Source organism: Pristiophorus japonicus, unplaced genomic scaffold (genome assembly GCF_044704955.1).
Source record: "Pristiophorus japonicus isolate sPriJap1 unplaced genomic scaffold, sPriJap1.hap1 HAP1_SCAFFOLD_307, whole genome shotgun sequence".
NCBI lineage: Eukaryota > Metazoa > Chordata > Chondrichthyes > Pristiophoridae > Pristiophorus > Pristiophorus japonicus.
Genome location: NW_027252857.1, coordinates 513,259 through 529,831, shown reverse-complemented (window position 1 = coordinate 529,831; position 16,573 = coordinate 513,259). Strand labels below are relative to the sequence as shown.

The 16,573-nt window shown below is 50.5% G+C and overlaps 1 protein-coding gene across 1 annotated transcript in view; it reads left to right on the top strand.

Annotated features, from left to right (window-relative positions):
- The window catches only part of LOC139249346 (immunoglobulin superfamily member 1-like), a 99,917-nt gene that overhangs the window by 32,902 nt on the left and 50,442 nt on the right, over positions 1-16,573 (top strand). Inside the window, exon 6 of the mRNA XM_070872327.1 lies at positions 512-802. Coding sequence (XP_070728428.1) covers positions 512-802 — 291 coding nt within the window. The remainder of the gene's footprint in view (positions 1-511; positions 803-16,573) is intronic.

Sequence of the window (16,573 nt, the reverse complement as noted above, 5' to 3'; positions counted from 1 at the left end):
AGAAAGTGTAGGGGCGAAATTAAAAAGGAAATTAGGAAAGCAAAGGGAGAGCATGAAGAGTAAAATCAGGTGACAGTGAATGAACCATCCCACATTTCGTCACTCTGGCTGTAAAGTCCCACTGGGGAGAGATGTTAATGGGCCCCACCTACCAACAGTACCGTGTGTTACTACACATGGCCAAACACTTTTCAGTCAGGTTGATGGCCCGGCTCAGTCAGCTCCAGCGGGAGATTGCGATCAATGTGTTCCTCTGCTGTTGCTGGGATTGCAGAGTGGAATATCGCAGCTAAAGCGAGGTGTTGGAATTACTGCCTGCTTTCCTTTACACTCGCTCTGATTGTGTAACTAAATCACCAAGTCCCCCCCCCCCCCCCAATGTAGTGTGTCAGTCTCCGGGGCACTCTTCCTGTCAGCAACACGCCACTGTTCCTGAGTTAGCAACATCGCACTGCACAGGAAAATCCACAGGTCCTTTTCTAATTGTTCCTCGCATTTACCTTTCCCACAGATTCGCTAACACCGCCAGTGATCTCTCTTGATCAACCTGCCGGGGTGTATTTACAAGGAGAGGCGGTCACCATAACCTGCACGGTGAACAGGAAATATCGCGGCAAGATCGACCTGTACAGAAATAGTGAACTGCTGTCCTCCCGAGAACTCTTCACAAAGGACAACATGAGGACATTCACGGTTACAGGCCCGAACCAAGGAGGCCGCTACCAATGTAAATACAGTGCTTCCGTCAAAACAAGGTGGTTAGAATCGCAGCTCAGCCAGGCTGTGACCGTCACTGTAGTAGGTGAGTGAAGGGGATGGGCTATTCAAAGCTCAATATACTTTCAATAAATCATGCTTGTTTTAAATTAACAATGCGCAATATTCACAGAGGGGTTCTCTGAGCTCAGCACTTGGCAGGTGCAGAGGCCGAAGGTTTACTGCCCACAAAAGTATTACTCGAGACACGCATTCACCTTGATTCAGTTCTGACCGTGGGCTGAGAGTCACCTTAACTGCTGGTGAAAACCGGTGGTTGCGAATCGCAGCCCCCAGTGCACGGCGGCTGATTCCAGTTTCTGATCACAGCATTCCACAAGCTCCCTCCTCCCAGGGAATACAAGAACCGCCAACATGGGCCCAAGTTTCGGCCTCAGTTGCTCCTATTTATTTGGAGCAACTAGTTTAGAATGGAGTATCTTAGAAATTGCAATTCTCGGTCTTTAGTTTGCTCCACTTCTAGTCAGTTAGAATAGTTTTGTTTTAGTCTAGTTTTTTTTTCAAAAGGGGGTGTTACCAGCCACGTAAGCCTGTTTTGCAAGTTTAGCAGCGAAAGGTTACTCCAAACTACCTTAGAATGGAGTAAGTGTCGACTTTTGTACGCTCAGAAAAACCTTGCCTACACTTATAAATCAGGCGCAGGGAAAGAAACATAGAAAATATGTGCAGGAGTAGGCCATACGGCCCTTCGAGCCTGCACCACCATTCAATAAGTTCATGGCTGAACATGCAACTTCAGTACCCCATTCCTGCTTTCTCACCATTCCCCTTGATCCCCCGAGTAGTAAGGACTACATCTAACTCCTTTTTGAATATATTTAGTGAATTGGCCTCAACTACTTTCTGTGGTAGAGAATTCCACAGGTTCACCACTCTCTGGGTGAAGAAGTTTCTCCTCATCTCGGTCGTAAATGGCTTACCCCTTATCCTTAGACTGTGACCCCTGGTTCTGGACTTCCCCAACATTGGGAACATTCTCCCTGCATCCAACCTGTCTAAACCCGTCAGAATTTTAAACATTTCAATGAGGTCCCCTCTCATTCTTCTGAACTCCATTGAATAATAGCCCAGTTGATCCAGTCTTTCTTGACATGTCGACTCGACCCGACCCGACCCGACCCGCGCTCCTGTTCCCGCTCCGCCCCACCCCCCCTCCCCCCGACTGGACCCGACCCGACCCGCGCTCCTGTTCCCGCTCCGCCCCACCCCCCCTCCCCCCGACTGGACCCGACCCGACCCGACTCCCGCTCCCGGACTGGATCCGACCTGACCTCCCTCCCTCTCTCTCCCCCCTCCCTCCCTCTCCCCCTCTCCCCCCCCCCTCCCTCCCTCTTCCCCCCCCCATCCCTCTTCCCCCCCCCATCCCTCTCCCCCCCCCCTCTCTCCCCCTCCCCCCCCTCCCCCCCCTCTCTCTCCCTCTCTCCCCCCCCCCGACCCGAACCGAACCGAACCTCCCCGACCCAACCCAATGCCACCTACCTGTAAATCTGTTGCTGGGGACGGGCCCTGCCCGAAGTCTCGGGCCGGCCCGTTCAGCCTTCGGTCCCAAAAGGCCTGCCTGAAGCACTTACACACAGGTAGGAAGATGGTTTATTTAATCTTTTCTTTGCTTATAAATGTTTATTCAGGTTGGATTTATTTGTATAATATTTGTATAAGTATAAATAAGGATTTATTATAGAATTTAATGACTTCCCCTCCCCTCCCCCCCACCTCGTTCTGGACGCCTAATTTGTAACCTGCGCCTAATTTTTTAATGTGTAGAACAGGTTTTTTCAGTTCTACAAAAATTTTCACTTGCTCCATTCTACTTTAGTTTGAAGTACGTTTTCACTGTGGAAACTTTCAAATCAGGCATCAGTGGCCGGACACGCCCCCTTTTGAAGAAAAAATTCTGTTCCAAAGTATAACTGTTCTACCTGACTAGAACTGCAGAAAATAAAATGTGGAGAATTGCGATTTCTAAGATAGTCCGTTCTCCACCAGTTGCTCCTAAAAATCAGGCGCGAATCATGTGGAAACTTGGGCCCTAAATGTCTGCCATTTCCTATCCACAGTCAACCCCTTAAGTATCATTCGCCAATCTATCCTAGCCAATTCACGCCTCATACCTTCAAAGTTACCCTTCTTTAAGTTCTGGACCATGGTCTCTGAATTAACTGTTTCATTCTCCATCCTAATGGAGAATTCCACCATATTATGGTCACTCTTCCCCAAGGGGTCTCACACAACGAGATTGCTAATTAATCCTCTCTCATTACACAACACCCAGTCTAAGATGGCCTCCCCCCTAGTTGGTTCCTCAACATATTGGTCTAAAAAACCATCCCTTATGCACTCCAGAAAATCCTCCTCCACCGTATTGCTTCCAGTTTGGTTAACCCAATCTATGTGCATATTAAAGCCACCCATGATAACTGCTGCACCTTTATTGCATGCACCCCTAATTTCCTGTTTGATGCCCTCCCCAACATCACTACTACTGTTTGGAGGTCTGTACACAACTCCCACTAACGTTTTTTGCCCTTTGGTGTTCTGCAGCTCCATCCATATAGATTCCACATCATCCAAGCTTGGGGGGAGTGGGGTGGGGGGAGGGAAGTTAGGGGATTTTACAAAGCATTAAACACTTCACTTTTACCAATAAAGAGCCATCATTAATAATAAATGATAAATAAATCAATAAATAAATCAATCCAAAAAAAAAGAAAAAATAAAAATAAAAAAAGAATAAAAAATCAATCAATAAATAAAAAATTTAAAGTTTCTTAGCACCTGCAGCATCGGGAGCCCTCCAACAGCCTGCCGAAGAGCTGCTCGGGCGGGCCCCACCGCCGAGGAGGTAAGGTCAGGCAAGGTCCCACCACAGAGGAGGTGCTGGTCGGGCAGGGTCCCACCACAGAGGAGGTGCTGGTCGGGCAGGGTCCCACCACGGAGGAGGTAAGGGCAGGCAGGGTCCCACCACAGAGGAGGTGCTGGTCGGGCAGGGTCCCACCACGGAGGAGGTAAGGGCAGGCAGGGTCCTACCACAGAGGAGGTGCTGGTCGGGCAGGGTCCCACCACGGAGGAGGTGCTGGTCAGGCAGGGTCCCACCATGGAGGAGGTAAGGGCAGGCAAGGTCCCACCACAGAGGAGGTGCTGGTCAGGCAGGGTCCCACCACGGAGGAGGTAAGGGCAGGCAGGGTCCCACCACAGAGGAGGTAAGGGCAGGCAGGGTCCCACCACGGAGGAGGTAAGGGCAGGCAGGGTCCCACCACAGAGGAGGTAAGGGCAGGCAGGGTCCCACCACAGAGGAGGTAAGGGCAGGCAGGGTCCCACCACAGAGGAGGTAAGGGCAGGCAGGGTCCCACCACAGAGGAAGTGCTGGTCGGGCAGGGTCCCATCACGGAGGAGGTGCTGGCCAGGCAGGGTCCCACCATGGAGGAGGTGCTGGTCAGGCAGGGTCCCACCGCGGAGGAGGTGCTGGCCAGGCAGGGTCCCACCACAGAGGAGGTGCTGGTCGGGCAGGATCCCACCACGGAGGAGGTAAGGGCAGGCAGGGTCCCACCACAGAGGAGGTAAGGGCAGGCAGGGTCCCACCACAGAGGAGGTAAGGGCAGGCAGGGTCCCACCACAGAGGAGGTAAGGGCAGGCAGGGTCCCACCACAGAGGAGGTAAGGGCTGGGTCCCACCACGGAGGAGGTGCTGGCCAGGCAGGGTCCCACCACGGAGGAGATGCTGGTCAGGCAGGGTCCCACCGCGGAGGAGGTGCTGGCCAGGCAGGGTCCCACCGCGGAGGAGGTGCCGGTCAGGCAGGGTCCCACCACGGAGGAGGTGCTGGTCAGGCAGGGTCCCACCGCGGAGGAGGTGCTGGTCAGGCAGGGTCCCACCACGGAGGAGGTAAGGGCAGGCAGGCCACTCGGCTGGGGATAAGGGCGACGTCCCTTCGGTCAGGGATAGGGTTGCCCGGAGACAGGACGCGCTGGGATGGAGCTACTGAGCATGTGCAGCTGCCGGCACTGCTTTTGGCGCAGGGCTGTCGCTCCGCCCACAGCTGCGCTGACTGAAACGGGCGTGCTGGACTCGGAGACTCGGCCTCTCGCAGTGCGCTATTCTGGGAGGGCATCCGAAACTTGGGCCCATGGGCACCAGATGTCGTATTACACCGTATAAACTAGTGGTACCGAGGACTGACTGCCTCACCCCTCCCACTACTGCCCCACTACTGCCCCACCCCTCCCACTACTGCCCCACCCCTCCCACTATTGCCCCACTACTGCCCCACCCCTCCCACTACTGCCCCACCCCTCCCACTACTGCCCCACTACTGCCCCACCCCTCCCACTACTGCCCCACCCCTCCCACTACTGCCCCACTACTGCCCCACCCCTCCCACTACTGCCCCACTCCTCCCACTACTGCCCCACCCCTCCCACTACTGCCCCACCCCTCCCCTCCCCTCCCACTACTGCCCCACTACTGCCCCACCCCTCCCACTACTGCCCCACCCCTCCCACTACTGCCCCACCCCTCCCACTACTGCCCCACTCCTCCCACTACTGCCCCACCCCTCCCACTACTGCCCCACCCCTCCCACTACTGCCCCACCCCTCCCAATATTGCCCCACTACTGCCCCACCCCTCCCACTACTGCCCCACCCCTCCCACTATTGCCCCACTACTGCCCCACCCCTCCCACTACTGCCCCACCCCTCCCACTATTGCCTCACCCCTCCCACTACTGTCCCACGACTGCCCCACCCCTCCCACTATTGCCCCACTACAGCCCCACCCCTCCCACTACTGCCCCACCCCTCCCACGACTGCCCCACTCCTCCCACTACTGCCCCACTACTGCCCCACTCCTCCCACTACTGCCCCACGACTGCCCCACCCCTCCCACTACTGCCCCACTATTGCCTCACCCCTCCCACTACTGTCCCACGACTGCCCCACCCCTCCCACTATTGCCCCACTACTGCCCCACCCCTCCCACGACTGCCCCACTCCTCCCACTACTGCCCCACTACTGCCCCACTCCTCCCACTACTGCCCCACTCCTCCCACTACTGCCCCACCCCTCCCACTACTGCCCCACTCCTCCCACTACTGCCCCACCCCTCTCACTACTGCCCCACCACTCCCACGACTGCCCCACTCCTCCCACTACAGCCCCATTACTGCCCCACTCCTCCCACTACTGCCCCACTCCTCCCACTACTGCCCCACTCCTCCCACTACTGCCCCACTCCTCCCACTACTGCCCCACTCCTCCCACTACTGCCCCACCCCTCCCACTACTGCCCCACCCCTCCCACTACTGCCCCACCCCTCCCACTACTGCCCCACTCCTCCCAATACTGCCCCACTCCTCCCACTACTGCCCCACCCCTCCCACTACTGCCCCACTCCTCCCACTACTGCCCCACTCCTCCCACTACTGCCCCACCCCTCCTACTACTGCCCCACTCCTCCCACTACTGCCCCACCCCTCCTACTACTGCCCCACTCCTCCCACTACTGCCCCACCCCTCCCACTATTGCCCCACCCCTCCCACTACTGCCCCACCCCTCCCACTACTGCCCCACCCCTCCCGCTACACCCCCACTCACCCCAATACTGCCCCACTCACCCGCTACTGCCCCACTCACCCCACTGTTGCCCCACCCCTCCCACTACTGCCCCACCCCTCCTGCTACACCCCCACTGACCCCACTCACCCCGCTACTGCCCCACTCACCCCACTATTGCCGCACTCACCTCACTCCTCCCGCTACTGCCCCACTCACCCCGCTACTGCCCCACTCGCCCCGCTGTTGCCCCACCCCTCCCACTACTGCCCCACCCCTCCCGCTACTGCCCCACTCACCCCGCTACTGCCCCACTCACCCCGCTACTGCCCCACTCACCCCGCTACTGCCCCACCCCTCCCGCTACTGCCCCACCCCTCCCGCTACTGCCCCACCCCTCCCGCTACTGCCACACCCCTCCCGCTACTGCCCCACTCCTCCCGCTACTGCCCCACCCCTCCCGCTACTGCCCCACCCCTCCCGCTACTGCCCCACCCCTCCCGCTACACCCCCACTCACCCCACTACTGCCCCACCCCTCCCACTACTGCCCCACCCCTCCCACTACTGCCCCACCCCTCCCACTACTGCCCCACCCCTCCCGCTACACCCCCACTCACCCCAATACTGCCCCACTCACCCCGCTACTGCCCCACTCACCCCACTGTTGCCCCACCCCTCCCACTACTGCCCCACCCCTCCCGCTACACCCCCACTCACCCCACTACTGCCCCACTCACCCCGCTACTGCCCCACTCACCCCACTATTGCCGCACTCACCTCACTCCTCCCGCTACTGCCCCACTCACCCCGCTACTGCCCCACTCACCCCGCTACTACCCCACTCACCCCACTGTTGCCCCACCCCTCCCACTACTGCCCCACCCCTCCCGCTACTGCCCCACTCACCCCGCTACTGCCCCACTCACCCCGCTACTGCCCCACTCACCCCGCTACTGCCCCACTCACCCCGCTACTGCCCCACCCCTCCCGCTACTGCCCCACTCATCCCGCTACTGCCCCACTCCTCCCACAGGTACACAGAGTTAGTATTCAGGTACAGCAAGCAATTATGAAGACAAGTAGCATGCTGGCCTTTATTTTAATGGGGTTGTAATACAAGAGTCAGGATATCCTAAGATTGTATAGAGCTTTGATGAGACAACACCTGGAGTACTGTGTACAGTTTTGAACATAAGAAATAGGAGCAGGAGACGGCTATTCGGCCGCTCGAGTCTGCTCCGCCTTTTAATAAGAGCCCGGCTGATCCAATCATGGACTCAGCTCCACTTCCCCGCCCGTTCCCCATAACCCCTTATTCCCTTATCGCTCAAAAATCTGTCTATCTCCGCCTTAATATATTCAATGTCCCAGCCTCCACAGCTCTCTGGGGCAGAGAATTCCACAGATTTACCACCCTCTGAGAGAAGAAATTCCTCCTCATCTCAGTTTTAAATGGGCGGCCCCTTATTCTGAGACTATGGGCTAGAACCTCCACTTTTGTGCTTAGCGCCCAAAACTTGGCGTTATTTCCGGCGTGGGCAGTAACAAAGGGTTTTCAGATCACTGGCTTCTCGCCCATTCTCAAAACACCTAGTTTACATTTTTGAAAATGGGCGTTACCGTGAGCGATATCAAATGGGTGTTAGCGTAAATATTTTTTGACCTTCTGCCGTAAAGTGTGGCCGTCCTTCGCGACGGCATGGCAACACTCGATTCCCGTGATTCAGGAGGTCAAGGGTCATCATGACATGCACAGAAGAGGAGACAGAGCGAGAGGGAGCTCAGAGGGACTGAAGGCGTCTGTGGCTGGGCTGTGTGATTGTCTGGCTGTTGTGGGAGGCACGACGGAGATTCACCAGCAGCAAAAAGCCCTCTAAGCACCAAGCACATAGTTGGCACCGAGTTTTTGTCCAACAAGTAAGATATAACATGGAAGGGATGGAGGAAACCCTGGAGATGATAGCCAGGGAAACTGCTGCCACAGGCCTCCCAGTGGTCCCAGAGCACGGCACTGCACCCCTAGGTTCCGCACCACCAGCGTGAATGACAGATAAGAGCAAGGACCAAGATCAGAGAATGTTCCCCCCTCGGTACCCCTGCTCCCGTACCCGTTCAACCAACGCATCTGCCTTCATCCCCCCCCCCAATGAGGCACCGTCTGAGGAGCTCCTCAGTCACGCGCCGTGGAGCGAGGAGGGGAAGGGGGAGAGGGAAGGAGAAGAAAGAGAGCGGGGAAGGAAGGTGAGGTGCATGTGCGCAGGTGATGGCTGTGTTATATCTCCATCTGGGTGTTTACAATTTGTTGCAATGTATGGGGGCTGGGGACCACGCTCCTGCTTTGCCTTTGTATTCTGTGTTGCTGGACATGTTGAACATTTGATTGATGTCAATGGTGGAAAAAGTTGGGTGTGGGCAGGGGTTGGGTGTTATTGGCTGTGATACTTATGATTTCAAACCAATGTTGGTATTAATGATTTAGACGAAGGAATTGAATGTAATATCTCTAAGTTTGCAGATGACACTAAGCTGGGTGGCGGTGTGAGCTGTGAGGAGGATGCAAAGAGGCTGCAGGGGGACTTGGACAGGTTAGGTGAGTGGGCAAATGTGTGGCAGATGCAGTATAATGTGGATAAATGTGAGATTATCCACTTTGGTGGCAAAAACATGAAGGCAGAATATTATCTGAATGGTGACAGATTAGGAAAAGGGGAGGTGCAACGAGACCTGGGTGTCATGGTACATCAGTCATTGAAAGTTGGCATGCAGGTACAGCAGGCGGTGAAGAAGGCAAATGGCATGTTGACCTTCATAGCTAGGGGATTTGAGTATAGGAGCAGGGAGGTCTTACTGCAGTTGTACAGGGCTTTAGTGAGACCACACCTGGAATATTGTGTTCAGTTTTGGTCTCCTAATCTGAGGAAGAACGTTCTTGCTATTGAGGGAGTGCAGTAAAGGCTCACCACACTGATTCCTGGGATGGCAGGACTGACATATAAGGAAAGATTGGATCGGCTCGGCTTATACTCACTCGAAATTAGAAGAATGAGAGGGGATCTCATAGAAACTTATAAAATTCTGACGGGATTGGATAGGTTAGATGCTGGAAGAATGTTACCATGTTGGGGAAGTCCAGAACCAGGGGTCACAGTCTAAGGATAAGGGATAAGCCATTTAGGACCGAGATGAGGAGAAACGTCTTCACCCAGAGAGTGGTGAACCTGTGGAATTCTCTACCACAGAAAGTTGTTGAGGTCAGTTCGTTAGATATATTCAAAAGGGAGTTAGATGTGGCCCTTACAGCTAAAGGAATCAGGGGGTATGGAGAGAAGGCAGGAGTGGGGTACTGAGGTTGCATGTTCAGCCATGATCATATTGAATGGCGGTGCAGGCTCGAAGGGCCGAATGGCCTACTCTTGCACCTATTTTCTATGTTTCTATATTTCTATGTTTAATCCATTTTGTTGGGAGTTGAGAAACAATAAAGGAGCTATTATGCTACTTGGTATGTGTTATAGGTCACCAAATCGTGGGATGGAGACAGAGGAGCAGATTTGCAAATAAATTACTGAGAGGTGCACGAACTATAGAGTAGAAGAATTTAACTACTGCAATATTGAATGGGGCAGTGATTGTGTTAAAGGCAGAGAAGGGGAGAATTTTCTTCCTGCCCATCGAGGAGGAGGCATTGCTGGATCTGATCCTGGGTAATGAAGAGGGTTAATTGGAGAATGTCAAAGTTGCAGAGCATTTCGGCAATAGTGATCATAATATGGTAAAGTTTAGATTAATTACGGAGGAGCAGAAGGCAATCTATCATAGAAATACTTAACTGGTGGAGGGCGAATTTCAGTGAATGAGAAGGGATCTGGGCAGGGTAACTTAGAGTCAAAGATTGGAGAACAAAATGAAATGGAGCAATGGGTGTCTTTAAAGCGCCGATAGTTCAGGTGCAGTCAAGGTACAAGGGAGAATGTGAGGCCAACCAATACCAGAGGTGCCTGGATGGCGAAAGAGTTGGAGAGTAGAATGGAGCAGAATAGGGGGTGTATGACAGATGTCAGCTTGATAAGGCAAGGGAGAATCAGACTGAATATAAAAGTACAGAAGAGGTGAAAAAGTAACATGGAGGGTCAAACAGACAGTACTGCAACAGATTGGTGACTAACATAAAGGGGAATCCAAAGGTTTTCTATCAGCATATTATGGGTTGTCAGAGGGGCGGTGGGGCCTCGAAAGGAGCAACATTGCAAACGATAGATGGAGCTACTAAATGAGTACTTCTCAGCGGTGTTTCCCAAGGAAGAAGATGCTGCCAAAGTCATAGTGAAAGGGGAGGTAGTTGAGACACTGGATGGGATAAACATTGATAGAACAGGTGTGGGAAGGTTGGCGGTAATTAAAGTGGATAAGTCCCCCAGTCCGGATGGAATGCATCGTTAGAGAAATAAAAGCAGAGTAGCACTGGGGTAAGTGTAAACCACAAGGTGATAGGAAGGGACAATATGTATGAATATAAAGCGGCTGCAGGAGGGGTCAAAACTAAAAATCATGGTTTAAAAACCAGTATTAAAACACTCTACCTAAATGCACGCAGCATTCGGAATAAAGTAAATGAGTTGACGGCACAAATCATTACAAATGGGTATGATTTGGTGGCCATTACAGAAACATGGTTGCAGGATGGCCAAGACTGGGAATTAAACATACAGGGATATCTGACAATTCGGAAAGATAGACAAGAAGGAAAAGGAGGTGGGGTAGCTCTGTTAATAAAGGATGATATCAGGGCAGTTGTGAGAGACGATATTGGCTCTAATGAACAAAATATTGAATCATGGGTGGAAATTAGAGATAGTAAGGGGAAAAAGTCACTGGTGGGCGTAGTTTATAGGCCCCCAAATAATAACTTCAAGGTGGGGCGGACAATAATCAAGGGAATAATGGAGGCATGTGAAAAAGGAACGGCAGTAATCATGGGGGATTTTAACCTACATATTGATTGGTCAAATCAAATCGCACTGCGTAGCCTTGAGGAGGAATTCATAGAATGCATACGGGATTGTTTCTTAGAACAGTATGTTACAGAACCTACAAGGGAGCAAGCAATCTTAGATCTGATCCTGTGAAATGAGACAGGAATAATAAATGATCTCCTAATAAAAGATCCTCTCAGAATGAGTGATCACAGTATGGTTGAATTTGTAGTACAAATTGAGGGTGAGGAAGTAGTGTCTCAAACGAGCGTACTATGCTTAAACAAAGGGGACTACAGTGGGATGAGGGCAGAGTTGGCTAAAGTAGACTGGAAACACAGACTAAACGGTGGCACAATTGAGGAACAGTGGAGAACTTTTAAGGAGCTCTGTCATAGTGCTCAACAAAAATATATTCCAGTGAAAAAGAAGGGCGGTAAGAGAAGGGATAACCAGCCATGGATAACCAAGGAAATAAAGGAGAGTATCAAATTAAAAACCAATGCGTATAAGGTGGCCAAGGTTATTGGGAAACTAGACGATTGGGAAAATTTTAAACGACAGCAAAGAATGACTAAGAAAGCAATAAAGAAAGGAAAGATAGATTACGAAAGTAAACTTGCGCAAAACATAAAAACAGATAGTAAAAGCTTTTACCGATATATAAAACGAAAAAGAGTGACTAAAGTAAATGTTGGTCCCTTAGAAGATGAGAAGGGGGATTTAATAATGGGAAATGTGGAAATGGCTGAGACCTCAAACAATTATTTTGCTTCGGTCTTCACAGTGGAAGACACAAAAACCATGCCAAAAATTGCTGGTCACGGGAATGTGGGAAGGGAGGACCTTGAGATAATTACTATCACTAGGAGGGTAGTGCTGGACGGGCTAATGGAACTCAAGGTAGACAAGTCCCCTGGTCCTGATGAAATGCATCCCAGGGTATTAAAAGAGATGGCAGAAGTTATAGCAGATGCATTCGTTATAATCTACCAAAATTCTCTGGACTCTGGGGAGGTACCAGCGGATTGGAAAGCAGCCAATGTAATGCCTCCGTTTAAAAAAGGGGGCAGACAAAAGGCAGGTAACTATAGGCCGGTTAGTTTAACGTCTGTAGTGGGGAAAATGCTTGAAGCTATCATTAAGGAAGAAATAGCGGGACATGGAGATAGGAATAGTGCAATCAAGCAAACGCAACATGGATTCATGAAGGGGAAATCATGTTTAACTAATTTACTGGAATTCTTTGAGGATATAACGAGCATGGTGTATAGAGGTGTACCGATGGATGTGGTATATTTAGATTTCCAAAAGGCATTCGATAAGATGCCACACAAAAAGTTACTGCAGAAGATAAAAGTACACGGAGTCAGAGGAAATGTATTAGCATGGATCGAGAATTGGCTGGCTAACAGAAAGCAGAGAGTCGGGATAAATGGGTCCTTTTCGGGTTGGAAATCGGTGGTTAGTGGTGTGCCACAGGGATCGGTGCTGGGACCACAACTGTTTACAATATACATAGATGACCTGGAAGAGGGGACAGAGTGTAGTGTAACAAAATTTGCAGATTACACAAAGATTAGTGGGAAAGCGGGTTGTATAGAGGACACAAAGAGGCTGCAAAGAGATTTAGATAGGTTAAGCGAATGGGCTAAGGTTTGGCAGATGGAATACAATGTCGGAAAATGTGAGGTCATCCACCTTGGGGAAAAAAAACAGTAAAAGGGAATATTATTTGAATGGGGAGAAATTACAGCATGCTGAGGTGCAGAGGGACCTGGGGGTCCTTGTGCATGAATCCCAAAAAGTTAGTTTGCAGGTGCAGCAGGTAATCAGGAAGGCGAATGGAATGTTGGCCTTCATTGCGAGAGGGATGGAGTACAAAAGCAGGGAGGTCCTACTGCAACTGTATAGGGTATTGGTGAGGCCGCACCTGGAGTACTGCGTGCAGTTTTGGTCACCTTACTTAAGGAAGGATATACTAGCTTTGGAGGGGGTACAGAGACGATTCACTCGGCTGATTCCGGAGATGAGGAGGTTACCTTATGATGATAGATTGAGTAGACTGGGTCTTTACTTGTTGGAGTTCAGAAAGATGAGGGGTGATCTTATAGAAACATTTAAAATAATGAAAGGGATAGACAAGATAGAGGCAGAGAGGTTGTTTCCACTGGTCGGGGAGACTAGAACTAGGGGGCACAGCCTCAAAATACGGGGGAGCCAATTTAAAACCGAGTTGAGAAGGAATTTCTTCTCCCAGAGGGTTGTGAATCTGTGGAATTCTCTGCCCAAGGAAGTAGTTGAGGCTAGCTCATTGAATGTATTCAAGTCACAGATAGATAGATTTTTAACCAATAAGGGAATTAAGGGTTACGGGGAGCGGGCGGGTAAGTGGAGCTGAGTCCACGGCCAGATCAGCCATGATCTTGTTGAATGGCGGAGCAGGCTCGAGGGCTAGATGGCCTACTCCTGTTCCTAATTCTTATGTTCTTGTGATAGAAATTGCTGGCCGCAATCTTGCAAAGCTCCAGAGATACAGGCATGGTGCAAAAGGACTGCAGAACTGCAAATGTTGATCCCTTAATCAAAAAAGGGGAGGAGGACAAACAAGGCAACTACAGCTCAGTCATTTTAATGCTGGAGGTGGGGGAGCTTTTAGTAACAATTGACAGCCACTTGGAGAAATACAGGTTAATAAAGAAAAGCCAGCATAGATTTCGTAAGGGCAACTCGTGTTTGATCGAGTTTTTGTGGAGGTAACAGAGAGGGTGGATGAGGGCAGTGCAGTTGATGTTGTACATATGGAACTTCAGAAGGCATTTGATAAAGGAGCACATACTCAGCTTCTTAGCTAAGATTGAAGCCCATGGGGTAAACGGGACAGTCGCAGTATGGATACAACATTGGCTCAGTGATAGATCGAGAGTTGTGGTGTGTGGCTATTTCACCGACTGAAGGGAGAGATACACTGGCATTCCCCAAGCTTCACTACTAGGGCACTACTGCTTTTGATATAATTAATGACTTTGCTTGTGGTACAGGGGACGATTGTGAAATTTGCATGTGTGGCAACCAATGAGGAAGATAACCGTAGACTTCAGGAAGGGGGTGGAATGGTTGGGCTCATGAGTGAGGGAATTCAATGCAGAGAAGTGTGAGGTGATATATTTTGATAGGAAGACGGAGGAGCGAACATACACAATAAATGGCACAATATTTAAGGGTGCAGGAACAGAGGGGGTGCCTGTGTGCAAATCTTTGGAGGTGGCGGGACAGGTTACATGAGTAAGCTTCTAATCTCAAGGACTCGATTAAACGATTGAATATACAGTCAAAGGGCTCAGAACAGACGATTATTCACGTCTGGTCACTGGTTTTACACGCTGGCAGATCCTAGCCTCCAACTTTTTGAATGCAGTGTAAGATCGTGTAGAGCATAACATGGATGGCCCACAAAATCGGCAACAATTCTGTACTGAGAACATGCGACATTCTACATTTGAGTATTCCTTTCAAACGTTCCCCTGAGACAGCCGATAAGGTGTAATGTCAACTTAAGACCTTCTTAAGCCTTCTGTTTTCAAGAGAAAATAGACCCAGCCTATTCATCCTTTCCTGATATGTATACCCTCGCATTTCTGGTATCATCCTTGTAAACCTTCTCTGCACCCTCTCCAGTGCCTCTATATCCTTTTTATAATATGGCGATTAGAACTGTACGCAGTGCTCCGTGTGTGGTCTAACCAGGGTTCGATACAGGTTTAGCACAACTTCCATACTTTTCAATTTTATACCTCTAAAAGTGTGCTTGGTTTGCTTTTTACGGCCTTGCTAACCTGTGTCACAACGTTTAGTGATTGGTGTATCTGTATCCGAGATCCCTTTGTTCCTCTCCCCTACTCAGACTCACACCCTCCCACTAATAAGTGACCTCCCTATTCTACCTCCCAAATGTAATACCTCACATTTATCTGTGTTGAACATTTGCCAATTATTTGCCCATTCTGCAAATTTATTAATGTCCCCCTGTAATGTGTTGCAGTCCCCCTCAGTATTGACTATCCCCCAATTTGGTATCATCCGCAAATTTAGAAATTGTGTTTTTGATTCCAAAGTCTAAATCGTTAATATAAATTGTGAACAGTGGTCCCAGCACTGATCCTTGTGGGACACACTACCCACCTTCTGCCCCTGTGAATAGCTCCCTTTACCCCCACTCTCTACTTTCTGTCTGGAAGCCAGCGAGCGATCCTTTCTGCTACTTGTCCCCTGACTCTGCATTCTCTGACCTTGTTCATTAGTCTATTGTGGGGTACCTTATCGAAGGCCTTTTGAAAATCTAGATACATTACATCTACTGCATTACCCTTGTCTACTCTCTCTGCTACCTCTTCAAAAAATTCAATGAGGTTGGTTAAGCAAGATTTTACAATTTAAAATCCATGCTGACCATTCATTATTATATTTTTCCTTTCCAGATGTCCTATTTTCTCCTTTGGTAGGGTTTGCATTACTTTTCCTCCCATGGATATTAAGCTGACTGGTCTGTAATTCCCAGAACATGTTCTATCTCCCTTCATAAATACAGGTATTACGTTAGCTTTACACCAGTCCTCTGGCACTACACCTTTTTCTAACAAATGATTAAATATGTGTAGTAATGCCTCTGCTATCTTTTCCCTAGCTACTTTTAAAATCCCTACCATATCTGGATTCTCGTAATGCATGATTGCCTCCAGCTCCCTGTTTTATTACGCACACTGTGTGCATTGCTGTACAGGCAGTTTCACTCATTTTTAATCGTATTTCCTATCACTTTACGTTTAACCATCTTTTTACTCTCCTGTTTATTCCCTGGCCAGCAATGTCCTCCCTTACTTCATTCTTCCCAATGCTCTCTTTCTTGTTTTGTTTATATTGAGGCTGGTTCAATTCCTTGTAGATCCCTCCCCCATCTTACTAGTTTAAAGCGTTTGCCACCTCCCTATTTGCCCTTTCCACGAGGACACGGGTCCCATCCTGGTTCAGGTGGAGCCTGTCCCATCGGTACAGCTCCTCCCTGTCCCAGAACTGGTATCCGTGTCCCATGAAAAGGACCCCCTCTGTCCCACACCAACCCTTTAGCTGACGTGAGTGGGGGTAGTTGAGACACTGGCTGGGAATAAACTTGATAAAGAGGAGGTACTGGAAAGGCTGGCTGTATTTAAAGTAGATAAGTCACCAGAACCAGATGAGATGCATCCTCGGACGCTGAGGGAAGTGAAGGAGGAA